The 27,996-nt window shown below is 28.9% G+C and overlaps 2 protein-coding genes across 5 annotated transcripts; both read left to right on the top strand.

Annotated features, from left to right (window-relative positions):
• On the top strand, nucleotides 1-5,770 carry LOC105252516 (WD repeat-containing protein 78). 2 transcript variants are annotated; one of them, XM_011259911.3, is made up of 6 exons: nucleotides 1-462; nucleotides 982-1,446; nucleotides 2,057-2,447; nucleotides 3,400-3,969; nucleotides 4,372-5,196; nucleotides 5,735-5,770. In XM_011259911.3, exons 2-5 carry the CDS (start codon nucleotides 983-985, stop codon nucleotides 5,176-5,178), a joined length of 2,232 nt encoding a protein of 743 aa, XP_011258213.1. In that variant the 5' UTR covers nucleotides 1-462; nucleotide 982; the 3' UTR covers nucleotides 5,179-5,196; nucleotides 5,735-5,770. The 2 variants fall into 2 exon arrangements, with proteins under 2 accessions (XP_011258213.1, XP_025261861.1); XM_025406076.1 differs by lacking the exon at nucleotides 5,735-5,770 and adding an exon at nucleotides 5,670-5,726.
• Nucleotides 4,373-27,982, top strand: LOC105252517. Of its 3 annotated transcripts, none has more exons than XM_011259913.3 (8): nucleotides 4,373-4,510; nucleotides 8,966-9,025; nucleotides 18,495-18,625; nucleotides 24,264-24,522; nucleotides 24,817-24,983; nucleotides 25,994-26,260; nucleotides 26,757-27,030; nucleotides 27,467-27,982. In XM_011259913.3, exons 2-8 carry the CDS (start codon nucleotides 8,992-8,994, stop codon nucleotides 27,823-27,825), a joined length of 1,491 nt encoding a protein of 496 aa, XP_011258215.1. In that variant the 5' UTR covers nucleotides 4,373-4,510; nucleotides 8,966-8,991; the 3' UTR covers nucleotides 27,826-27,982. The 3 variants fall into 3 exon arrangements, with proteins under 3 accessions (XP_011258215.1, XP_011258216.1, XP_025261862.1); XM_011259914.3 differs by lacking the exon at nucleotides 4,373-4,510 and adding an exon at nucleotides 5,795-5,906; XM_025406077.1 differs by lacking the exon at nucleotides 4,373-4,510 and adding an exon at nucleotides 5,810-6,279.
• Nucleotides 27,983-27,996: the final 14 nt, after the last annotated feature.

Here is a 27,996-nt window from a genome sequence, read left to right as displayed (position 1 = left end):
GAGAGAGAGAGAGAGAGAGAGAGAGAGACAGAGAGACACGTAAGGAATCTGGTCAACGCCAGTACCGATGTTGATTGGTGCTTGTCTAGTCGTGAAAGAAGTTTATTGGTGACGTGACAATTTCTACATGTGGCAAGATACAATCAATAATTACGATAATCAATGACAAATGAGATGTTTGATTAACATAGTAACGTTGATATATTCACACAGATTCATATATTATTCATATATGCTGTACAGGCGTACAGATAGTAAATGATGTTTATAACGATGAAGAATGGAGAGACAGGTAGCATTCTTATCGATGCGATAATATTATGGACTACCTAAATTTATATCGAGCGCATTAGATGGCGTTAGTGGTTATACCTTCGATTCGATAAATTTGAATTTCGATCAAGTTTTGTTCGCGCGTAAGTGTAAAACAACGCTATGCGAGCTTTTAAGATTATACACACGGTAAGAAAATCTCTTTCATTAAAAGGAAATAAAGATTAGATTTGAATAATTGACAGACATGGAAGGAAATTGTGTATGTGTAATGATGCTAAATATTTTTACATAACAGAATGTGTGTGTATTAATATGTGCGTATACGCTTTTATGTCAAAAGGTAGGTAAAAGTAAGGAGAAAATGCAGCAAGCAAGATAATGAAACTACTTCATATCTTGCAAAAAAAGCAAGTAGGAATAATAAGCCTTGATTATAATAAATATATATATGCAATATAAATATATGATAAAAATATACATATGATTATAATTGACATATTATATATATATATATATATATATATATATATATATACTTAATATTATATAAACATTTTTATTCCTCCTGTATATATTGATTAAACATCTCCAAGAAACCATAGAAAATGGCGATTATGATAATGAAAACGTCTATGCCAAACATACTCCAAAACTTGTCGGCGAAATTTCAATATCTGTAATATCTGTTTGATTTAATATTTTTAGAATGAAACTCAGCGACTTGGAATCGCCGTATAGGATCTCCTCCAGGATTCCTAGTATTAGTTCATCCAAGATAAAGCTCGGTGCATTTGGACGAGCTCGCAAGATTGGATGCGAGCGGAATGTTGCTTCGATGCTTCTTCAACAACGTCAAGCGCTTCGTGTCATTTACGAAAACGTCGACGTTACACCGAAACCGTTATTTCACACAGCATTTGGCGTCATTGATGAGAACCAGATAACTGCCTTGGAGAATATGGGACTATTCCAGATGGAAAGCGCTTCCCAATTGATGGCATCTCCTTCGAGAATCAGCGGTCTCGGAGCTAGTTCGTCTATCCTCTTCAGATCTTTCTCGATGCCGTCCGACGATTTACAAATGGAAAGTTTGTTATCGACGCAGATTTACGAATCTTTGCCCGTTGACGAGAAAGAGGATGTTGCACCGTCACCATTTTTTCTACCTAGGTAATAATGATTAATGTAATATCTTTTGAATTAGTATTTATCAGACATAAAAAATGAAGAATTAGAATTAAGTAGAACAAATTTTCAATAGATGTATAATATTGAGAATTTCAATTACAAAACTTTGTATCTTAGAATCTAAAAGTTAAAGTTTTGAAATTTATGAATATAAAATTATACGTAAAAATTTGCATTGCAAAAAAAGTTTCAAATTGGATAATTATAGTTGTCAGAAATGTTATAAATATATGTGATAAATGTTATAAATGTTATAAATTTTATATTCAGAGTGCTATTCTTATTGCAACTTTATTTTATTTTTAATCTGCTGCTCTACTATAGCCTATATTTTGTTAAATTATGGATCTTCAGTCTTTTTCACTTTAGATTAAAAATGCATATTCTCTACATGTGCATGTGCATGCGTATCAAACTTAATATATGAATAGAATCAAGGGAAAAAGAGTCGGTTGACTAAATAGAAATAGTATGAGTGTTTAATTATTTGATTTCAAAATATGAAGAATTGAATTGTAAAATTTGGATATAAATAATAAGTAATATATAATAAGTAATATATGCATATAATGGAGATTTTATTTGTTTATAGCGATGACTTGGCCATATTCACAGATCGCCCAGAAGTGACAATCATATTGAAAGAAACGCAGACATACTTCATTTTCGAGATGCCGCAGATGACTGAGGATTTGCGAACGCCTGAAGGACAAATAGTTCAAGAGGATAACAAGAATTACGAGTATGTAACAGTAGGACCGGGCTCGAATCGGAAGCTGTTGAATGCTGAAACGCAAACAATACGCGTATTGACAAAATCGCGAGGCACTTATTTAGGCATGAGGCCTCGTAAGAATCAGGACGTATTTGTGAACAATTGGGTGATTCATGACACTTATGCAGCACCAGAATTGATGACGGAAAAAAATGGACGTATGATTGTACATACAAGGAAATCGATGATCCGGATGCGAGAAGCGCAGGTAAAAAATTTTCCAAAATTTTTTATTTATATTTTCGGAAATAAATCGCTCAATGAATATATAATGTAATTTCATAATATAGTATAATTTCTCAAATATTCTACGATTTTTTTTATTAAAAATTTTTTTTTGCACAATTATTAAAAAACTTTATATAAAATTTATTTTGGAATCTTAAAGAAATATTTGTAATGTGTAATATAATAGGAGAGTATGTAATGAGATAGACAGATAGATAAATATGTGTGTGTGTGTGTGTGTGTATGTAAAAAGAAAAGAAGAGAGAGGGAATAATATATAGTATATTAAAATACTTGTACATGTATATATATATATATATATATATATATATATATATATATATATAAATAAAACCATTTGTATCGTAAAGTCAAGTTTTTAACTTATGTAATCACATTTACAACATGTATATATATATATATATATATATATATATATATATACATGTTGTAAATGTGATTACATAAGTTAATAACTTGATTTTACGATACAAATGGTTTTATTTTTAATTACAGAAAAATTTAGTTTATTTGTTTTTAGTTATACAATTATACAATATAATTTATTTAAACTGATAATATTAAAATTCTAATCAATATAAACTCCAATACGAATTTTAACATTTACTTTATAAGACTAACCAAAAAGTAGGAATAGGACGGAAAAAAATTGTAAAATTTAAAAAAAAGTTGTACGTATAAAGGAATAGTTGGAATTAAAAGTTTTTAATTTTTAAATCTTGAATATATTTCAAAATATAATAATGTCTCTTAATAAAATAATAAAATAATAAACAAAAATTAATATTTAATAACTTGGAAAAGTATTCATCAATAACAAATAAATAAACAAAGTGTTTATAAAGAAATATATAGAAAAATTTCTACAAAGTAGATCTATACTTTCAAAAAAATTCTTATGTTTGTGACAGGAACTCCAATACAAGCTCCCCGAATCTGAAGCAATCCCAGAAGTGAGTTTCAAGGAGCAATTATCTTGCATTGGTCGACAAACACGTTTCCTAAATGCGGCATGCGTAATGGAACGCATAATCGCTAACAATGTGTTCGCAATGCCGCTAAAGCGCTTCACTGGCTTGATTAAACGTGATCCATGTGCCTTAGATCTGGAGTTTGATTACCGACTAGATCTGCTGTGGACATATGCGTGTGAAATGACGCGCGGTCGTCCTGTAGCAGCATTCCGTTGCAGTCAGGCTAATGCAAATCTTCTCGCCGTCGCTTATGGCGCCAAGACTGGTTCCGATAAGACGAATGGACTGTTGCTAATTTGGTGTGCCAAAAATCCTAGCCAACCTGGTCGCGAATACATATTCGACAGTCCACTGTCCGATATTGATTGGAGCAACGAGCGACCGAATCTTTTGGCGATTGGTTTCTATGATGGTAGTGTAAAAATCATCGATGTCAGCAGTAAAGAGATGAATGTCATCAGGCAGAGTCGCAGGGAGACATCATTGGCTTGTTCACCACATTGGCAGGTAAAAAATAGCTATTTAAACATCACTATATCATTATTCTAATTTCGATATTATGAATATGTAGCCCTCATTTATTTGTACATTATATATTATACTAATATACTATTTTATATAATATAATATTTTATACCAATATACTATTTTATAGAATATAATATTTTACGTATACGAAATATACATATGCAGTTATCATTTTGGCATAGATACACTTAAATTATTTTGTATATATTTTACTTCTTATCCATTAGTACTTGTAGTATGCTATAACAACAATACAATCTTTATAAACAATGGAGTGCAATTTTTTTAGCCAGCCAACATTAATTATATATAACTTGACGACGTTTTATGATATTTTGTTGTATAATAAGATTGATAACATATTCTTTACTTTTGTTACAGATACAGTGGTGGATCGGCGATGAGCAATTCAACTTTCAAGAGCAGATCTACACCAGTAATCAAGACGGTCTAATATATTGCTATCGTCTTGGCGAGGATTTCTTTGCCACAGACATCATGCGCTTGTATAGGGTCGAAGGTAAAGTAGCCGGAATTTCTAGAATTGATCACTGCGTAGCTTATGATGTGCCCATTAGCCGTCAACCAGGCGCTCTTCTTCTCCGAAGACATCCTACCGTCAATAATATTTACTTCGTCGGTTCCGATGAAGGTTGTGTTTATCGATGTTCCACAAATTATTTACGTCAGCATGTGGACAGTTTCATGGCGCATGACGGCCCGATCTATTCTCTCGAGTTCTCGCCTTTCTGCCGAAAATTATTTTTGACTTGTGGCGCTGATTGGTGTACGAGGATCTGGACCGAAGGTCTTACCGAACCACTTATTATTTTGTCGACGGCAATGACATGCGTGAGAAGCGCCTGCTGGAGTCCTACATGTTCAACTATCATCGCCGGCATTGTTAATGATCAGATTTGTGTATGGGATATTCGTAGAAAAATACATATCCCGTCCTTTGTGATAAGCTCAACGAACGGAACGAGATTAGTTGCTATTGAATTCACAGCGAACGGAAATCAATTGATAGTCGCTGATATCGAAGGTATTATTTACGTCTATAATCTTGAAGGCATGCCATTTCCGCCATATAATCAAGTAAAAGTGTTGATCGAGTCCGTTCAGAAAGCGTTAATAACCAAACCAGAACTGCTGAAAAAGTTGAAAAAACTAGGTCCGCCGTTTTAATTGTTCCAATGTGATAAGGTAAGTAAACGGGTGACAAAAGTAAAACAAATATTTAAGATAAATTTGTATCTATTTGTATTATTTTGAAAAATTTTTCTATAATTAAAAGATAATATCATATAAATATCATAGATTTCGCATAAATATTAGGAAACATATTTTTTGAAAATATTTGATAAACTTAACTTTCATATATTTGATTTTTATTATATAACTTGGTAAATTTAGTTAAATAATATCTAAAAAATGTCAAACTATAAATTTCAAGATAATAAAATAAATAGAATTAAATAAGATAAAAAAATATATATATTTAAAATAAGATAAAATATATCAAAATATTTAACAAAATAATCCACAATATAATCTTAAAAATTCTTAATAAAATGATAAAGTAATTAAGAAATATAAATACTTCGATGTTTTCTAAAAATAATAAAAAGATAATTTCTTCTTTTCCAATACATACAAATACGTGTGAATTTTTCTAGCTTCTTTATCGATTGTAAAGGATCTTCCTGATATGTGGTGACCCCTTTCGGTCTATTTATTGCAGGCCTAATCATGATGAGAGAGAGAGAGAGAGTGAGCAAGAGAGAGAGGGAGGGGGGAGGGAGAGAGAGAGAGATAGACAGAGAGACCAAAACGAACACTTAAATGTGCCGCAGGGTCTGCGCCAGCGGGATCTGCTCGCTCGCGGAGGTCGAGCCCGGGCCTGAAGCTTTCCGGTGTGTATGAGAAAAGAGAGGGGCTGTCTTATCCTGCCCTGTGTTGCCGCTGCTCGCGGGCACGTACTGTGGCTACTGCCATCAGCGGACAGTCTCTTATTACGCCCGCGTTCAACTCTACGCGAATTATAAATACTCTTTTTAAACTGCACGACGATAACGTGAACACTCTCAGAATATCAAAATCTGAAAAGTTAGCCAAATAATAGATTTTGAGAGCGGAAGACAAAATTTTAAATAATCTTTGGAAATGACGACAATCATCACGGATAATATGAATATTCGAACTTCGAAAATCATAACTGAGTTATTAAATAGGAGATAAAATCGAAGATAATGTGAATAATGGATAGTAATGACGGAGGACAACAGAGTAAGCATAATTTCGATATAGAAGTGATATCATAGCCTTGGTCATTTATCTTTGTAGAGCAAGAAAAAATATATAATTTTCTTGATTGATATTATTGGAACTTTAATTGAGAGAGAATAAAACTCAATATAGTGTTAACAAAGTTAGTATAAACTTAATAAATAAAAGGAAATATTTTTCGATGGAACAAAATATTACGGACAATATGGATATTAGGATGTTAATGGTGTGACAAATATTTTACTGTAGCAACTTCGTGAAATTAGTAACAAATATTTTGTAAAATCAGTTTTTTTTTATAAAAAGAACTTTGTTGAAACCCTTGTTATATATACATACGCAAAATAATGAGTGAAAAAGTAATAAATAAATAACATTTTAAGATCATGACAATCTAATTATTTGAAAAATTGTTTTACTGTGAAAAATTACAATCTCTTATTTATATCGGTTTTTTTCATATTATATGTTCTTTATGTTTATTTATCTAATCGAGAATTTCTATTTTAATCTTTATCAGAAAGTGTTTAGTTTAAATTATAACTTAATGGAAATTAATTTGCCAATTTATCGCAATTTCTTTTATCTGTAAATTCTTTGTTCACAATCCGGAGTTAATTTTTTCTTTAAAAATATAGTTTTCCTCTTTAATGATTAATGATTTCAATTACTACATATTCTATATTCAAGATTTTCTCATGAAATAGTTTTAGATTTTCATATAATGAAATATTTAAATTATATTTATTATAAATTTATCATAAATATTTAAATTATTTAATATTTTAACTATTTCCATAATTATTTTCTCTCTCTCTCTCTTACTTTTTTTCCTTTCACGCGCATACATAAGAATTTATAAATTTGTATTTGGGGATTTTAATTATTATTCCTAAATTTTTTTTCTAAAGGAAAATTAGCATCCCAGTTTCGACATTAAATTGTAGATAAAAGATTGAGAGGCATCATCCTACAATATCGTCGTGAAATCTTCGTTAGATTGCGCGGTATTCAAATCGGAGTTACGTTTTTTGTTGAGACTCTTATCAAGCGGTGTAAATCGATAGTATTGCAACGAATGGATTTCCGCAAGTAAAGGAGAACGCAAAGCAAGCGAAGAATCTTCTGCTCATCGAGGAGAAAGGCGATTAGCGAGTCTCGTCGCCTCGGCAGTAGGATCACGTCGACGTTAACACACGCGCGCCAGGAATCAATGGTGGGACGCATATAGATTGCCTCGATCGTTATCGTGCTTTTCATTCGAAAATATTTATATTTATTTAAAAAGTTAAATATTTATGTTTATTGAATATATATTTATTTAAAAAATTAAATATTTATGTTTATTGAAAAAGGAAAATCAAGTAAATTAATAGAGACAAATAAAAGAATTTAATTTTTGATGAAAAAATTAAGAGAAGTAAGAGAGGAAAAATAATCTTTAAAAAATGTAAATTATCAGGACAATATTCTTGAATTCTTCTTAATTTAAAACAGTAAGACATAAGATTGAAAATATAGATAATTTCTTATATCGAATATTGTATCACCGCAATCTTCGATGACGTGGAGCTTGTTTTAAACTGTAAATTCTAGGTCGATGATTCCATAACATAAGAGAGCAGCTAAGATCATCGTTAGATCTTGCAAAAAGAAAAGAAATAAAAAAAAAAACAGAATTAAAAAAGAAAAAGGGAAATCGTCAGAAATTTTGCCAAAATTTAAACTTCATATCATATACAATATGAATATTATATATAATATGATGTAAAAAGAATCCAACTGATCAAAAAAAAAAGAAAAAAATTATGACTATAAAATGGCAATATTACAGTAACAAGCTGACTTGTTTGTGATGAAGAGTTTTGAATTAGTCATTCGAAAGTCATTCTATGTAGAAAGTGATTATTATCGTCATGTATAGTAGTTCGAAAACAGTGTGCAAATCGCAAAATTATACATTTTCATATATATATATATATATATATATATATATATATATATATCGGATCTGCATTATAAACAAGAACATTACTGAATATAAGGAATAGTATACAAGTAAGTACATGAGACATTTTAATAAATTGAAGTTTACTATTATTCTCTCCGTCTATTATTCTTCAGTCGCGATCTTTATTATATATTTATTATCGGAAATTTTATTATTTATTATAGCAAACTGACATAGATTATACTTCTATACTTATTGTTAGTTAAGAATAAAATATTATTTTTTATAATATTTTACTTTATAATAATATTATATATTTATATAATATAATTTCTATTTTATTAATAATATTATTTATATGTTTTCCTTCAGAGTTCAATCTCTTCCTATAAATTATGAATAAAAAGATCGATAATAATTTAAAATGTATGTTTAGAAAATAAAATACAATTTTAAGGAATTAAAACTTTGTATATAATTTATCCAATATTTTTTAGAATATTAAAATTATACGTATGTATATATATATATATGTGTATATATATGTGTATATATATATATATATATGTATATATATATATATATACACACACATATATATAGGACTTTTTATAGCTAATTTATAAGATTTCAAATCTGACACATTTATACTATATGTATATATGTAACTTTTTAACATATATATATATATAGTGCGTGTGTGCGTTTTTCATAAAAGTAATTTTTTTGTTGCAGGAAGAGATTTCTTCACAAACTAAAAGATGTTCGCTAGACTCTGCAGACAAACTCCAAACGGTAAGAGAGTGTTCGAAAAAATCTTATTTATATATTTATCTCATTTTTACACTTACTTTAATGCAACTATCTTGAATATTTTTTGAGCGAAGATTGTATTCGCTAATTAATACGAATTTCTTTGTTCTAATGAAATACCATATCAATTCTGTCTTACAAATACCGACAGCCTACATATGTATTTAATATATTATATAATCAAATATTATCAAAATATAATCAAAGACTTTTTATTAGACGCAGTAAGCATGTGTTTAGAGTCTAGACTTTTCATTAGACGCAGTAAGCATGTGTTTAGAGTCTCTCAGTTATTATAGAGGACTTTCAAATAAAAAAGGTTCTTAAAGATTCTCAAAATCAAATTGCGTTTAGAACCTCGGTATATTATAGGGTATATTATAGAGATTTCCAAATCTAGTAGCGCTTAAGCGCTTGAAATGCTAAAATGCTTCTTTGTATTTAGCATTGCTTTTATAATCAGTAAAATTTAAAAAAGAATCACATTAATTAATTAATGAAAACACATGCGATTTTTACGGTTACAAATAATAGTAAATTTACAACATATCATTGATGTGTGTTGATTGTTTTGTTGATTTATGTTACCGCCGCTTTTTGAGAGCACGTTTCTAAATGATAGGACAACGACAGTTATGATTTACGACAGCTTGGCTACTATTTGGAAATTTTTCTAATTTGAGATCATAATTTTTTCTCTCACAATCAAGGATGAAAATTAAGACCTAAGTGATTCAATTTATTCAATTCAATTTAAAATCAATTTAATTTAAAAAACACGTGTAATTCTATTCAATAAACACGAGTTGTGATGCAATGTATTCCGATGAGTGTGATGAATTGTGTACAAATTTAAATTGTTTATGTATAACACGAATTTATGATTTCCTCTACTTAATTTAAAATCAAAATAAAATTATCTTAAGTAATTTAAAATTTAAATTATAAAAAGATAAAAAGCTAAGCTGTTTTAAATAATTGCCTAAAATACTAACTCTTAGCTTTAAAGATTTAATATTAATCAGAAAAAGATTAATTTCAAAAGATAGATACATTTCTGAATATAATTCTAAATTATAAAAAAATTATTAAAAATATTAAAGAATTTTTTTACAAATATATGTATATGTAATATATATGTATATATAATTACTCAAACAACAATATAGAGTTTGAAACGTGAACTTAAGTATGAAAATATAATAAAAACAATGTATATATGTGTTGTGAAATCTTCAAATTATATAATACAGATATCATGTATAAGAATAATCTTGAAAAAGAGAGAGTGAGAAAGAGGGAGAGGGCGGGAGAGAGAGAGGGGGGGGGGAGAAAATTTAAAAAGGAAGAAGCCACCGCGCGCGAACGCATGGACTATATCATCGGGTTCATGCCGGGTTCATGCTGCTCAAACGAACCACAATGAACATGTATGAAATTTATGGCGTGCGGTTATGTGGTACTGTGTGGTTTTCCGCCCACTCACACTCACATACATACTCGTGATTTATGCCGCCTATAAAGTAGTTATAGATATGCGAATCAAGCCGCAAAGAGAATAAGGAAAATTATTTCTTATTTCTTTCGTCGCGTGTTTTTGGAGTTTTAATTTATATTATATTTATATTATTTATATAATTTATATTATTTTGCACCATTTCGATAAAAGAATCGAGAATAATATCGTTAAAGAATTTTTGATAAAAATAAGAGATTTTTAATACTTTCATAGAATATCTATATTTTCATGGCAAAAATCAATTTTCTGACTTTTTCTAAATAGTTAGTACATACATTATATTAAAAGCAAAGTAACATTCTAAAAAAAAATTTTAATTTTTATAATTAAATATATAATCTTTGAAAGATTTCAAAATATATGAATTAAAAATTAAAAATTTTCACACATGTACATGTAATTTAAAGTAAACATTTCCACTTTCTCTAAATATTACTTAATCATTAATCCACATTTACCAACAAAATATTTTTATTTTCTTTGACTTCTCTTGTTAATTATATATAATTTTTACTTTTTTAAATTACAATTTTATAAATTTATATATAATTCCATTTCTATATATATAATTTCGAAAAACTCTCTTGTATGCCTATATTTCTAAATAAACATTTATATTATTTATATTATATTATTTATATAAAACATATATCATAACTGAGAGGCAGTGTATGTTTTAGACTAATTATATTTAGAATTAATTTAATAATATTAAATCAAAAGATTTTAACTCGAAAATTTATTTATATTATCTTACACATACTCATACACATACATGTATATACATATACATGTTTCAGATTGTTCGTGAAATTTTCCTTAACAGAAAATTAAAAAAAAAATGTTTTTTCCAAGTTTTTAAGTAAAATATACATTATGAAATAAATAAACATAGAAATAAACAAGTAGTAAAACTTTCCGACAATGCGTTGTGTGTGTGTGTGTGTGTGTGTGTGTGTGTGTGTGTGTGTATGTGTGTGTGTGTGAGTGAGTGAATGAGATATATGTAAAAATATATATTAATTTTATACATTTATTATTATTTAATGTTATATTATTTCATTATTATTAATAAATGAGACAATTTTAATAATATATTATTTAAACACTTTTTGATATATATATTTATATATATATATTGATATATATATATATATTTGATATATATAATTATATACGATGTGCTTTTTGTGAATGGTATTTTATAAATTTTTAATTTTTTACAAGTTCAAATGAATTTGAAATACAAAAAAATATGAAAATATCTGATACAATAATAGAGCCGCGAAAAAAACAATTTCTGAGATCGCAGAAGCTTCCGTATTCTTTCCTTGCATCAGTCGATCATTTTTATCTGGCTTTTTTTTTGGATTTTGCCTCAATGGTTAAAGCAAGCCATGTATATTCTCGTGTACTTACACAGGCGCATGTACACCATATTAATTACAATGATTTTCTACCACTTATGCTCGAGCCAGATTTAAATTATAGATATCCATTACGCGTCCACAAAGAAGAAAAAAAAGAGGAAACGAAAATGAGGAAGGGAGAGAAAGAGAGAGAGAGAGAGAGAGAGAGAGAGAGAGAGAGAGAGAGAGAGAGAGAGAGAGAGAGAGAGAGGCAAAGACAGAGATAGAGGGAATGAAATAGTGTAGTGAAGGGACCTGGACAGGCCCGGGCCGTGATTACAAGGTGCGCGCAAACATTTCAGGAATCAAACGCGTCGGAAACTTTCGGGTCATAGGTCGATCTTGTCCCTCTTTGCTTCTCCCTCTCTCCCGAATTCCTATCTCTATCTCTACCATTTTCTCTTTTTTGATCTTTTTTGTCCTTCAATTTTACAATTTTCCAAATTTCTTTCACTTCATCACATTATCTAAAATATCTCTATCATAAATTAATCCATTAATGACTCGAATTTGTTTGTTAATTTGCAGGTCAAAAAGGATTCTTTTGACTAATTTTGAATCCGTTTCGAAGATTTGTGCAATTTCTAGAAATATTTTTTGAGAATAAGAAGATCAAATCTGGGAATCGGGATATAAAATGACAACACACGCAATAACGTAACATATTGACCTAAGTGGCGTGAAGTCATAAATCAAAGTATACCGGGCCATGTACATCTCGGCTTCGGGCGCAATTAAATCGTAAAATGCGCATGGCGCATTAATAATAATCAGCCACGCCGTAGCATGGAATTTTGCTACGACGATAAATTCAATGATGAGAAATATATATCTCCTTTGTGAGAAACATTTCTTAATTTTGTTATTACAAAATGCTGTTATTATAAATATTTTATTTGTCTATTTTTTATCATACAAGAGCTATCGATAAAGAATATAGAATAAAGTAGAAAAAAAATGAGATAAATCTTTATTATTGTGCCAATCTGTTTTTTAAGACCTAAAGAGAAAATTTTAATATTTTAAGCAAATTAAATATGTAAATGAAATTAATAATTAAATCTAAATTTTTCTATTTTATATTCTTTGAATGTTTATACTGGAGTAAAATTGTATATTTCTTGGATTTTATAGAGATGATTTTTTGTCATTTCTCTTGGGAAATTTTTATCTTTTAATACGTCTTCCAAATTCTTGGGAGGATCCAAAAACTTGATTCTAGTGATAGAAAATCAGATTGGCAACAGATTTCTGCGCGCGGATACGCGCGCGCGCGCGCGACTCACGCGCACGCACGCACGCACACGCACGTACGCACGCACACGCATACTCTCTCTTTCTCTCTCAAATACTCTCGACATTTATACGCGCCTGTTTACCACCCGGTAAATATTATGCCGCGGTTATAACGTACATCTCGACGGATTTGTACGGCGAGTCTTGTGTACGGAATGGCCATTAGCTGCATTCAATCACCATTACACGCTCACGCACTTTCTGTATCTTGGTCGCTCGTTTCTCTTAAATCTTTGCTCGCTTGGGATTAAGATAAAAAAATGCGTGCCAAGAAAAATATATGGTAACCATGGTATGGATCCATTCGTGAGAATCGAAATTTGTCACTGCTTCCATACACGAATTGATGAAATGCTCTAACTTTTGCTACCAAACGTTATTTTCATTTTAGATAATTGGATGTATATGCACAATATATATATATATATATATATATATATATATATATGTATATATATAAATTTTAATTTTATTATGCGACTAATCCAGAGCAATGTTCGAATAGTATTAATATATTTAGTTTCTTCTTTCTTTAGTCTCTCTCTCTTAGATGTAGTTAATAATTTATATCATAGTAGCTCATAATCTATAATATTTATATCATAGTAGCCCATAATCTATAATATTTTCAATATGAAGGAAATCTCTAACAAGACTCTAATATTAATCTAATCTGTATCATTTTTCTTATTGAATATTGTTGATAAAAGATGAAGAGAAATGGCAAAACACAAAAAAATTAAAATGTAAAAGTATATAAAACGAGAATGTATATAAAAATATTAGTTTTCATATTTTTATAAAAATATAGACATAAATATAAATGTATCTTTTCGCTTTTTCAACATCTCTTTTTTTAAAATATCTTTCTACTATATACCCTTAACAACAAGCTCTTTTTTTCTGTTATTTGTCATTACATATTTATAATACTACTTGTCTCAAATCTAGTTTACAAATCGCGCACACATACATTGATTCTCTCGATTATTTTTCGCGACGAATTAATTTGCGATCAATCGAGATCCGTCAATAGTGGTTGCGTCGACAGTGGTGTAATCGGCGTGCAAGTATTTCGGCCGGGTGGGTCTCGACCGGATTCTCGAGTCTCTTTCCCGGCCGCGCGGCCCTCGGATTCTTCATGGTTCCCAAGGGGGTCAGAGGTCGGTGGGCCCTCCTCCGCCTCGATTCCTTACCCCGCCGCTCTTCGACCTACCACTTACAAGCCGCCCATCTTCTTCCTTTTTTCCTCTTTCGCGAAAGAGTTATTCATCCGTTCGGACATGACGAGAGACGTCAAAGCAAATCTTGCAAAAATTGTGAAATTATAAATTATACTAGCATAAACCGATAAGCGAGAGAGAGAGAAAGAGAGAGAGAGAGAGAGAGAGAGAGAGAAAGAGAGTAAAAAAGTAAGAAAAGTAGGAAGAGAGAGGAGAGGAAAGACAGAAGAAGAGAGGGGGAAAAATCTAAGTTAAAAAAATATAATAAATTAAACGCAATATATTAAGCATCTGTTGCATGAGCGAATAAAAAACTTGGATTTCTTTGACTACAGATGTATATGTGATTGTATATATTTCATTCGATTCTTGTCAAAATAAAATTAATGTAATAATTAATGTAATAATTAATGTAATAAGTATAATAACATATCGTAACAGAACAATATTGATAATAATAAAATTTCTAAATTTTCAAAATAAAAAAAATTGGCATATACTATCTTTTATTTTAATTTTGTTTTAGTTTTTAATCGATAAAATAAAAAATAGAAAAATAAATAAGAAAGAAAGTGAAAAAATAGACATATCTGTATATCATTTCATTTTAATTGATATATAATAAAACTTTGATGTTTGTTTATACATCAATGATAAATTGCATCACATTACATGGTGTTTCTAATCTTAAATTTAGCGAAAAACAAGATTTAATGTTTTAATTATCAATTATACATCATCTGTGTTAAAGAAGTTTGTTAATTGTAAGTCGATTTTACAATTATAGCATTCGAGATCACATTATAATCGCTATGATATTTCGATTTTCCATTAAATTTATGGCAATGACAATTAATAGCAATAGACAATTAATTTTTGTTTGGCCGATAAAAGTGCGTATTTACCGGATGAACGCGAAGGGGCGGCTTCGTGAGACTCGAGCCGAAGCCAGGGTCGTTTTTGCGAAGCCTGATAACCGACAATTACATGGTCACGGCGATTGGCCGATTCGTTTTCGCGGGAAACATGGACCAATCGAGGCACCGGGTATTACCTTCTCTTTCTCTTTTTCTTTATCCCGTTTTCTCTCTCTCCGGATTTCTCTTCTCCTAGAGTACTACTCGACATGCTGCAACGAGCGCGTTTAGTCTAGTCAGAGCTGCATCTGTAGGTGAATCTGTAGCGTATCTGCAATTTTGCCATCTGTGTTCTGTGATCGATGAAAAGTGCGGGAGAAGTGCGATATTGCGTCTATCATTCTTCGTCTCCTCTCAATTTTTATCTTTTTTATTCGAATAAAGTGATTTCTAGTCAGTGCGAGTGTAGAATCGTTGAGGAGGGAGAGAAGTTGAGGGGAGGGAGAAAACAATTTAAAAGAGATTCTTAAAAGCGCGAAAGATTCCAGAAGAGAAATAGGAAAATTGTAGATGCAGAAGCTTAGAATCAGCTGCAACAATGGCAATAAACTTAACTTCGAGGTATCACGTGATCTGAATGCGAGAATGCAGCTAATCTCGCAGTGATTAGCGTTAAATGTTGATCAGTTTCCGTTATTATCGGCAAGTCAAAAAAGCGGAAGCCGTCGCATAACGTAGGTAATTCCTGTTTCTTCCTGAAACTTTTTTCTCTCGTTACCGATAGAAAAAAATGTCAAACGATGTCCACGAAGAATCGCTCTCGTATCTTTTACCGCGTCGGAGAAACTTGATAAGAGCTCGCTGGATGGCAATGGGTTCGGGGAAAACGAGGATTTATAATAGATCCGAGTGGATTGTACGTCGCGTCCGAGAATGCTGGATTCATTACGAGCTGCAATAAAATTGCCAGTAATTTTTTCACGACTTATTCAGAACAGATAGGACAGACTGAGGACAGCGATCCTCCATGCGTCAAAGTATATTATATCTAAGAGATTGATCTCATGTTATATATAGATGGAACAAGTTTTTAATTTTCTTACATACATTCTACGATAAAATAATATACGAAAAAGAACATATTAGTGCATGCATGCGTGTGTGTGTGTGTGTGTGTGTGTGTGTGTGTATGTGTGTGTGTGTGTGTTACGCGCGTGTGTGTAAAGTAATACGTTGTGCATAAACCGACATTATAAATTGAATTTTTTTAATTTGAGACATTTTGTTTTGCAAAATTGAATTTTAAATATTGAAAAATGAACACATATTGTGTCTAGCACTTTTGACACTTTAGTTTGTATGATTCTATTTTTAGCTAAAATGATTATTTAGAGATTAAATTTATTGCACGAACAAATTATTTCTTAAGATGAAGAGAGAAGAGGGGAGAAAGGCGAAGAATAGGTAAAAAGTGAGAAAAATTTGAGAATTAATTTCTATTAAAAAAATGTGTGTGCATTAAATTTCGAAAAACGAAAAAAAAAAATATATAAATATATATATATATATATATATATGTATATATATATATATATATATATATACATATCGTACGTAAGAGCTTAACACAAACATTTTATTCATACTATATTAAAAATCGCACGCGTATATCGGCTGCTACTTGGCACGTGTTTATCAGATGCGTACAGAGCAATCGTCGCCCGATTATGCATCATTCGAATGTACATATAAACATACATAAATGTATTTGAAATACACATGCAATAATATCTAAATTGTCAACAAAACTTCTCGATATGAAAAGTATTTTTGTTTTTAATGATATTAATTATTTTGAGATATTTTTTCTTTCAAAAAGTCTCTTAAAAATTAATTTGTGCGTGTATATGTTATTGTTTCTAAATTCAGTTATTTCTATAATTTGACATTAACATTATAATATTACCATTATGGATGTTTCGTACCTATTTTCAAAATATTGAGAATTTAATGAAAATTGTACAGAATGTTCTTACATATGTTTAGAATCTTCAGTACAATTTTTAAATCGATTCACTAAAGCGTTCACAAGTTAAGAATTTTAATTTGTACCCAATTAACATGTATTCTTATGGAAAACCACGTCGATTTAAATGACAAAAACACACGGAAATAATATTAAGAATTTGTTTAAAATTTGCAAAAGTGTAGTTTAGATACAGAGGAAATATTTGGTCAAATAATATTATATAAGTATTAACTGATTAAAAAGATATTAAATATAATTCAATGAAATTAGCCATGTATCTGACACAAGGCGAAATTCTCTGCCAAAAGTTAATCATTTCGATTAACAAAATTCGGAATATTTCAGTAAAAATGCAATAAATATTTAAAAATACATCTCTGCACTGTAGCTAAGATCAAATTGTAATATTTCACGCAATTTCTCATACTCAAAATACACCAAAAGTGGGTATTTTCGTCAATATTGATTTTCAGCTACTTTTTGCTGGGATTGTACATATAAAGCATCCTTAAATAAATATTATTATATATATATTACCATTATTAAATAAATAATGTTATTATATTATTTTCCGAAATCAGGCTCGGAACCGAAAGAAAAAGAATAAGCTGGAATATAAATCGTAAATTTTTGTACAATTGACTTAATCGATTTTATATTTCTTTTATTATTTCTCTTCTTTTATTCCTTTATAATACTTTTAGAGGAAGGAAAAATGTAAATTTTTTTTAATTAGTTCTATTAATTATTAACTAATTGTATTTATTTGTAATTATCTTACAGAATTATATTGATAAAATTATGCATTTTAGATTTTACCTACACATGTTTATATATGATACAAAAAGCTTTTTATGATTTAATGAAAGTTTAAAAATAATAGTAATTTGATATAATAGCAATTACATCATTTTATTTTTAAACCTCTTTATTTTGTTTATTGTTTAATTTAATAATTATTATATAAGAGTCGAATTGTGAAAACGTGTTCTGTGAATTGTGAAAGTGTATTCTTTATTTTGCACATGTCTGTAGAATGTCTGTTTATTTATTAAATCTTTCTAAAATTATGTTATTTCTGTTTTAATCTATTTCAAATCTATTATTTTTTGCTGTAGGGGACTTGAAGAGGCGGCATTCCTGGAGCAGCGAAATCGATTATCAATTAGCTGTAACGGAAGCTGCAAATATCTCGGGAGAAAATCTCACTTCCTCAGCTTCCTCAAAAGACAATAGAATCTTTCGCAAGGTATCATATCATATTAAATTTGTTGTATAATCACTCCTATCCTTTTCATAATTTTTCTCTCGATGATTTATATCTTACGAATAAAAAGAAACAATTCTCTTAAAAAAGAATAAAGAATAAAACTGAAGGAAGCAACATAAATAAATTATACATATTTATAATTAAGAAATAATATGTATAGGACAGATTAATTATATTGAATATTTCTTATATATAAAAACATTTGCGACATTTTCTGAGATTTTCTTATCTGTGATGATATATTATGATATATGCAATTTTTTTATTACATTGCATTATTATTAATCTACACAATTATTATATATAATTACTATCTATTATATCTTCTATCGAAGATTAAATTACAGCATCGGGCAACAATTTTAAATTTAAGTTGCATCTTTTTGGAAAAAGAATCAATTTTTTTACAAGTTCCTTTCAACGCTTAACTTATTATTAGAAATTATTAGATTTATTTCACTTGTACTGCAAATCATTACTTGCGCTGTGCAATAATGCATTCTGTTTTATTATTGCGGGTAGACAAACAATACTGACGATCATAAAAAGTCTGAGCGGTACAGCTGTTATCTTTTCATCTTTTAATAATGCTACTTTTAATAATGCATCATACAGTTGCAACTGCAAAAACTGCATATTTCGTCCCACATCTGTGTGTACGTATTATTTCCGATATTTTACAAGTTTCACAAGTTTATGAGAGATTTGTGGAGAAATTTTTTAGATATTTGTATAATTTAACAAAAAGTTAATTTTTAATTTAATATTAAAAATTAACAAAATTTTATACGAATACATACATACTGAAACACACACATATAAATAAAAGTGTAATGTCCGTTTGTACAATCTTTATATATGTATGGTATTTTTTGAAACGCTAATTACAGTGATACCTTAATGCTGGTGATCAAAACTATATGTGTGACATGTAATATATTTTCGAAATAGATTTTTCCAATTTTTTATAGTCAAAATACTTTGAAAAAACTTTACATTAATTAACTTCATGAAACTTCTGTTTTAAAAAATGCAGATTTTTATTTAAAAGAAGAAAATACAACGTACGGCAATTTGTAACAAAAATAATGGCCTTGATTTGCAAGTTTTTTTCATTTAAAAGAGTATAGAATTTTGCGCATCCGAAACTTTTTTTTTCTTATGCTATTTAATTTTCAGGTTTTATTTTACATGCTTATACACGCATATAAAATATAAATCTTTTAAATATTGGCAATTTATGAAGGAAAAAAGATTTTTATATATTTAATATGAAAATCTTAAAATTCATTTTTTATTTATATTATTAATCGTAATATTGATTGCGATATAATATTGTTGTAACATTTTTCCTTTATGACATTCGTTATTATGTATGACATATGACATATTGGTACATAATGTTGGAAACTTTATTCATTTATATTAAACATTATATGTATGTATTTCTAATCAACTGATAAATTATATTAACAGTAGATGATGTTCCGCTTAAAATTTCTTTCTTTACATATTTCTTTAGCATCTTCGGTTTCGCAGTTCACATTTTTCCAAACACATCGAATACAAATAGTTTTCTTTTCCCTATTATTTTTTTTTTAACTCTGAACTTCACGCTCAAGAAATTTGTAGTTACTTTACCTTGAGACAGGTAGAGAGAAAGAGAGAGAAAGAGCGCGAGAGGAGTGTTGGATAAGAAAGAGAGTAGATACAGAAGCAAAGAGAGGAAAAAAGAGTGAATTTCTTGAGAAGAAATGCTCGTATCATATTTTTAGATCATATAATAAATGCATGCGATTGTTGTTCTCTTTTGTCTCGATGACTCGCGCGTATAGTAAATAGGTATAATGCGATTACATGTTCGGCACGATAGCTATAAAAAATTCCACCAAGGGCGTAAGCGGACTGATCCCACGAACGACCCCGCAAGAACTATTCTACGACTCGTCATTATTTTTCTGGTTTTACTTTTTTTATAAGAGTTTTTCTATGAAATTTTTATGAAAATTTTTTTTTATTTTTAAAATTATATTTTATTAAAATATTATATACAAAATTAAAAATATGCATGAGAAAAATTGATTTTTGATTAAATGCTTATTTATAAGAAAAGAGTCCAGAGGATTCTGGACTTTGGTTAAAGAATCATTGGATTAAAAATTATTCCTATACTATAAACAATTGTTTTTACCAAATTTTTGGTAGATTTAATTAAAATGCGACTAAATAAATTTTTAATTTAAAATAATTTTTTATCTTTATATATGCTTTATATGTGAGAAATAATTTTAGATGTAATGCGCTGCATTGTGTGCGTTAGAATTAATAAATTTGAAATTTAAATAAAACTTTGCTCTTTGCTTGACACAGTATTATATAATTATAACTGAATAATTTCTTAAATTTAATTAAATTAAAGCATTTAAATTTGAAATTAAATCTTAAATTATAACATTTAGTAAAATTTTTTTTTCTAATTTTTTCGCACTTTTAAATAATTATACTTTTATATGTCAAAATCAAATAAATATTATAAGTTGTAGTATTCCGTTTCGAATTATTGTACATCATAAAAAAATTATATTGTGTAAAATATTTCTCTCTCTCTCTCTCTCTCTCTCCCCTCCCCCCCCCTCTCTCTCTCTCTCTATATATATATATATATATATATATATATATATATATATAATATGCTTGTATAAAAATAGAGAAAATCTGTTAAATGTGTTGTGACAATATATTTTTTGGAATGAGAAATCTAAAGGAAAAAAATCTGTTATATTAGTAAAAAAATTGTACAATTATTATAATATCATACAATTTTCAATTATTATACTAATATAATTTTACTAATATAACAGATTTTTCCTTTAGATTTTTCATTCCAAAAAACATGAAAATATATTGTCACAACACATTTAACAGATTTTCTCTATTTTTATACAAACATATTTTTGAATATGATTATAACTTATGTTACATTCATTATATGATTATAACTTATGTTACGTTCATTATAGTATCAAAAATATGCTTATATAAAGATAAAAAAAATCTGTTAAATAAGACAACATGACTTGTATACTATCTCGAGAATTATGATTATTATGCCAACTGTATTAGCACTGCTCTAGCAATTTTGTTGCAATGAAAAATCGATCAATGCTATGTTATTTGACGAGAAATACCGTTAACTCATGAAAGGAAAAAGCAAAAGAACCTAAACTTGTAAACATCCGTATAACATCCGTGTATGATCTCGTAAGGCAAGGACATTGCGAAAGAACATAAAATAGAATCGTATGAGCTTGTTTTAAATGAAAAATAGACAAAAAGGACACTGTTAAATTAAAAAGCTTCCTTCTTTCATCTTTTTCATATGTTTTTAATTTTTTAAATTCTTATTAAAACACTAAGTTATTTGTTGATTGGTCCTTTATTAATTTTTTAGTACTGGGTTCTTAATTAATAATCTACTAAAAATTTTGAGATATATTGTTAATTTTTAAAATATAAGCTTGAAATAAAAGATTTTTCACAAATTAAATTTTGAAAACCTAAGAAGGTAATAACATCACATACTTCAGTTAATTTCAAATGAAATTTAATTGAATTAAATTTTAGAGAGAGAGGGGGAGAGAGAGAGAGAGAGAGAGAGAGAGAAGACGAATGAGAGGGTAATGAACGATAAATGCAAATATGATTGCATATACCGGTTATGCAATTATTCTAAAAAGATTTAGTCTTTTTTTATGGCAATGTGAACATATATTCAAACTATGTATAATTAAAAATTTATTTTAATTTTATTTAATTTATACCATAATTAAGTTATTATAAAATTTAATTTTTATCACACCCATATGCGCGCACATATGCACGTATACACATGTATATATAATTTATAATTAGAGAAATAAACTATATTCTCTATAAAAAACTTAAAAAATTCAAATTGTATGATTACATGTATATTCAAAATAAATGTTCATAATTGTAGAAGCAAATATTGATTAATTATATTTGTTCACGTTAATATTTGTAACAGATAAATAGCGCAGATTTATTCACAAAGTGAAAAAAATTATAAAATAGTACAAAAAGTGCAGCAGTAAAAGTTTCATATTTCGAGAATATGTCCTTTAAGAAAAATTGAAAGAATCTTTCAAAGAAGATAAAACTGATGACATACAAATGATGCCAATTCGAAAACGCCAAGATCTTTTAATATTAATCGCGCGACATATAGAGCAGAAGTGAAGCAAGAACGACAAGAAGATAAAGTGAAAAGAAGAAAAGTAAAAATAGATAAAAGTCGATGACAATGAATCGGAGGGGAACAAGAAGCGATCGAGAGGTTAAGACTACAACTCTGGGATGAACTTTCGGTACGGAGAGGAAGAGAGTACGTGGAGGAAGTGGCAGGCAAGGATATACTCGGGGTCAATGGGGTTAAATATTCCGTGGAGAGAAACTTCACCGTTTTGTGGTGAAGCTCCAAGAAAACATAGAAATGTTATCTTTATATGAATTCTGAATATATATGTGATATTTTCTTTTTACGCTTTTACGTATAAGATGAATGAGTAATAAAAAAATCATGAAAAAATTATTGCATCAGAATATTTTATATTTTTGATTTATATTTGTATCATATTATGTATTTGTATATTTGTATATTTATTATTTAACACATTCTCTCTTTTGATTAATCTTACTTGGTTAATTTGGATTGTATTTTCTCTTGTAAGAGAAATATTTACTTTCTATTGAGTCTAAGATTATTTTTATACTCTAATATTTTATATTATTTTTTTTTTAATTTGCTTCCTTGATTATTATTAAAAATTAATTCCTCTCTTCGTTAAATTTTTTTATATATGCATACATAGATCACACGCGCACAAGCGTGTGTGATATGTGTATATTTTCCATTTTATATTATAGCATTTACGGTATTTGAAAATTGTCGTTCAGCATGTAAAATATATTTACCTTTAACATGCATCAACGAGTTTGTCAGAACTGCAGAGTGATGTTTGCTAGTTGTTAAATACAGAATGAAAATTCTGTGAAAGAAATCAAACTTTTCATCGATTGAGAGACAGCATATGAAGAGAATCATTTCGGAGTGTGCATATGATGCACAATGATCTACAATATTATACGATTATACCTCGTTCATGATTGCGAATTCCCCCATCCTTGCTTAGATCTTAGTTGATGCCTTAATCAAAATAGTCGATTTCATTAATTGTCGCTTCAACTCATTCTCGTTTCACTCTCGTTGTCGATCAACTGCAAAACACTATCCACTATCTACGCCTTTATCTTGTAAAATCATAACCGATTCTGAGCTAAATCACTATATAATCGGAAAATACAAATTACATGTTGTATTTCCAAGTGTAATATATACACAGTCAAGCTATTTGTTTAATATTCTTTGAATAAAATACTCATACATTTTTACAGATTAAGCATTAACGAGCATATATGTATAGATAGTAAAGACTTTGATAAAAGGAATCTAATTAATATAAATAAATTTTTTTTACGTCTAGTATACTTTACTTTTGCGTTATCAATTTTGATTAATGGAGAACGTATTTTCTAGGAACATGGCTGTTCGTTGCAAACGGTGGACCTGGTGGCGGACTGTCCAAATTTGCAAATTGTGACAGGTGGCTCAGGATCGTCGTCATCCTCAAAGTCATCCACATTGCCGTCTTCGACGTTTACGTTTACGTCGGTGACGAGCATGGGACAACGACCGAGCGCTCTGTTGCGCCCCAAGATTTCGTTAACTTGGGTCCTACGTGGACAACAGCAGTCTGAGTCTAACAACACTTATCCGATTGCTAATAGCAACGGAAGTAAAATCCTTTTGTTCTATTTCTTTATTCTTACTGCGTTTTTTAAATTTGAATTCTTTAAGTTTATTTTGTCGTTATCGAAGAAAAAGCACATTTTGCAATTGCAAATTATTACGTATTAAAATTATTTTAACAATTATATTATCGATAACTCTTAAAAAGGAAACTAGAATTTTTGTATCAATCGTTTTATATCACACAAATGACATATTTTACAATATTGTATAATAAGGGTAAAAATATAATTGTCTATATATGTTAATAATAAGATTACACAAATTCTTATTCATGAAGATACGTACAGTGATCGAGATCTTTTATCGCGCAAGGAAAGGTCCTCGGGAAGAAGCATTAAATGCTTCAAGGAGAAGCATGCTACTAACAAGGAGAACATTGAATACAAGAAGAGCGCTGAGAAGCGTGAAAAGAAAATTCTACACAGACTCGAAAAAATCGAAAAGGTAATCGTACATATATATAATTTCAAATAAACCGAATAAACTTTTTTAAATAACTTGTTTTTGCAGAAAATTTTCGATAATTTATTATTAATATCAATTATATTCGATCAATTATATTCCGATGATATATATATATATATATATATATATATATATATATATATCATCGGAATATATATATATATATATATATATATATATATATATATATCGGAGAAATAATATAATGTGAAAAACTGAAGTAATTGTTTAAAGCACGAGAAATATATATATATATATATATATATATATATATATATATATATATGTATATTTCTCATGCTCTAAACAATTACTTCAATTTTTCACATTATATTATTTCTTTTGAATATCATATATTAAATAACTTGTAAAATGTGTAAGATTATTGTAAATATATTGTATAAAATTGTTTTCTAAAACAAATATTTCTCTTTATATACAAGAGTTTTTATTATTGGTAATTTTTTTATTAGTAATTATTTGCTTGTAACTAATTGTAGCTTATGTAATTATATATGTTTTATAACACTTTAATCTTATAACAATTTATTTTTATTCTGAAAATTATATATTAAATAATAATTTTTTTGAGATAATATTTGCATCGAATCTCTCTCTCTTTCTCTCTCCCCCCCCCTCTCTTACTTTCTCTTTAATCGAAATATTTAAAATAAATATTTCAAGGGATTAACAATTAACGTACTTTATTTTACAAAATTGATAATAAGTTTTGACAAGCAATTTAGGAAATATAGGATTGTTCTTTGTATTTAATAATAAAAAAATATTTAAATATTTGTCAAATGTACAGTTGTTTTATTAAATAAAAATTTATGATTCAATTGGATATTTATTAGTGATATCATAATATTTATTATTGTCACGTTTTCGTGTTACCTTACATTCGTTATCCTGATTGTATTATTAGCGAATATAGTATAATTACTTTTTCTATTATTAATTCTCCTAAATATGTATCTCTTTTTAAGATCGGCAAAGAATCGATCGGTGAAAGACGATTGGATAATACATTGGAAAAGCACTTTGATGAAGAATTTGTCGGTCTGAAAGAAATAAAAGAAAAGGAGAAAGTGAAGCGAACTATATCTGAGCCTTCTCTAATATCTCGTGAGTCGATGTCAGCATGTAGCGGACGAGAAAAGCATCGGCATAGACGAACCAAACGTTCGTACAAGCCTAGATTACCCAGTAGATTTGGTTACGAGATTGCCGATTTGGATGCCTTCTTGACTAAGGTTCTTTTTATTATGCATTTCTAATTATCTTATTCTTTTAATATAGTCAATGTTTTATTCCTGATAAATATATATTAATATATTTGTAGCATATGTATGAAAAATTAATATATTCAATATACGTATATATTCAATGTATTATCAAATTTCGGAAAAATTTAATAAAGTTCTGTTTTTAACAAAAATATTGTAAAAACTTTTTTAATCAACGTATTCATATTTTAGAATCATATTCTGAAAATTAAATATTAAATAAAAATTTTAATGAAGTAAAATCTATAAAACACGTAAAATTGTAAAATTAAGCAAAGAAATTTCCGCTTTCAATCTTTTTCAAATCTTTATATTCTTAACTTTATAACTTAATTTACTATAACTAAAGAATTATATATTAAAATAAATTTAATTGAAATGATAAATTAGGATATTTTAGGATATTTTTTATAACAAGATACAAGAAGAATACACTACAATTTATGTAAAATCTCAATCTTAGGCATCCATAGAAAGACCGGCGAACATTCCAGTCGTCCTATCTTTTCCATCAGTATTATATCAGACTCAAGGCGGTATTCAAGATGAAATGGCTCTTCCTTTGGGTACAGTCGTAAATGCCATTTTTAAGAATCAGGCCTGGTTGTACGTTCAAACTCCTCACGGCCAGGAAGGTTATGTCGGTTACGCCGCTTGTTTGCCTTTGGGAATTTTACCGCATCCCACGCAAGGACCTTGTTGGGAGGATTCTACCGATATTTTTCCTCGACCTCTCGGTGAGCAAAATTTCCATCCTAAAACTCAAAAATATTATAAAAGAAACCTTAACGATATAAAGAACATTTATTCTTTTACTGCCATTATATTCAAATTTACATCATATATATTTTAAATCTATATATATAATTTATATTTGACATGTTCTTTCTTAATTCAATTGTTTTATTTTATGGAATATATGTTAAGTCATTTTGTAATACACGGAGTGTCTCGCTAATGCTTCGCATGAACTTGGCGCGAGATACTACCGTGTCTCTTGATATGTTCATAATAACAATTATATTTAATTATATAATAATATTTGGTAACAGTAGAAAATAATTTTATTTGTAATTTGATTCATAATTTTATCTAAGATTTATAAAAAGAGATTTAAAATATTTCACTTACTAACTTTTTAATTTCCCTAATTTGTTTCTCTATCTTTTTCAGGAAATATGACGGATATAGAGAAATTGCGAGACACCAGATCAGAATGCGGGGCAAGTCGCGGCCGTCAGAGCGGCAGAGTCAGACGATGTATGAGAGACGCGGTGTCGGCGTGCGGTGAGCGTAGTGTCGATCGATTGTATTTGAGGGCAGCGGCAAACGCACGCATCAAGGGTTCCCGGTACACGCTGCTAGTGATCAGGACTGATTACGAGGCAGAATCCACAAATGCTCTGACCGTTTCCAAAGGCGACGTGGTTGCTTTGTTGAGCGATCACATAAATGATTGGTTCTGGGTACGTTCTAGGGATGGTAAGGAAGGATTCATCCCTGCTGTTATTGCTGGTCACGGCTTTCTCTGATTATTTTCTGTTAAATAAGATTTATTTAACGGTGGCGGACAGTTCATGAAATTCATAGAACTTATGTGTGTGTGTGTGTGTGTATATATACATATTTTCGATCTATTATGTATATCCTCGCAATAATATCGTAATTATTAAATTATTCTATTAATAAATCATTCGATATAA

Source organism: Camponotus floridanus, unplaced genomic scaffold (assembly GCF_003227725.1).
Source record: "Camponotus floridanus strain SB8 unplaced genomic scaffold, Cflo_v7.5 scaffold131, whole genome shotgun sequence".
Taxonomy (NCBI): Eukaryota; Metazoa; Arthropoda; class Insecta; order Hymenoptera; family Formicidae; genus Camponotus; species Camponotus floridanus.
This window is presented reverse-complemented; position numbering and strand designations above follow the sequence as displayed.

Excerpts from the sequence above, each read along its gene's own strand:
- LOC105252516 (XM_011259911.3), top strand. The coding sequence starts at position 983 with ATGAAACTCAGCGACTTGGAATCGCCGTATAGGATCTCCTCCAGGATT. Across the intron at positions 1,447-2,056 it reads TCACCATTTTTTCTACCTAG|CGATGACTTGGCCATATTCA; the intron begins GTAATAATGATT and ends ATTTGTTTATAG. Across the intron at positions 3,970-4,371 it reads CTTGTTCACCACATTGGCAG|ATACAGTGGTGGATCGGCGA; the intron begins GTAAAAAATAGC and ends CTTTTGTTACAG.
- LOC105252517 (XM_011259913.3), top strand. The coding sequence starts at position 8,992 with ATGTTCGCTAGACTCTGCAGACAAACTCCAAACG. Across the intron at positions 9,026-18,494 it reads CTGCAGACAAACTCCAAACG|GGGACTTGAAGAGGCGGCAT; the intron begins GTAAGAGAGTGT and ends TTTTTGCTGTAG. Across the intron at positions 26,261-26,756 it reads TGGATGCCTTCTTGACTAAG|GCATCCATAGAAAGACCGGC; the intron begins GTTCTTTTTATT and ends TCTCAATCTTAG.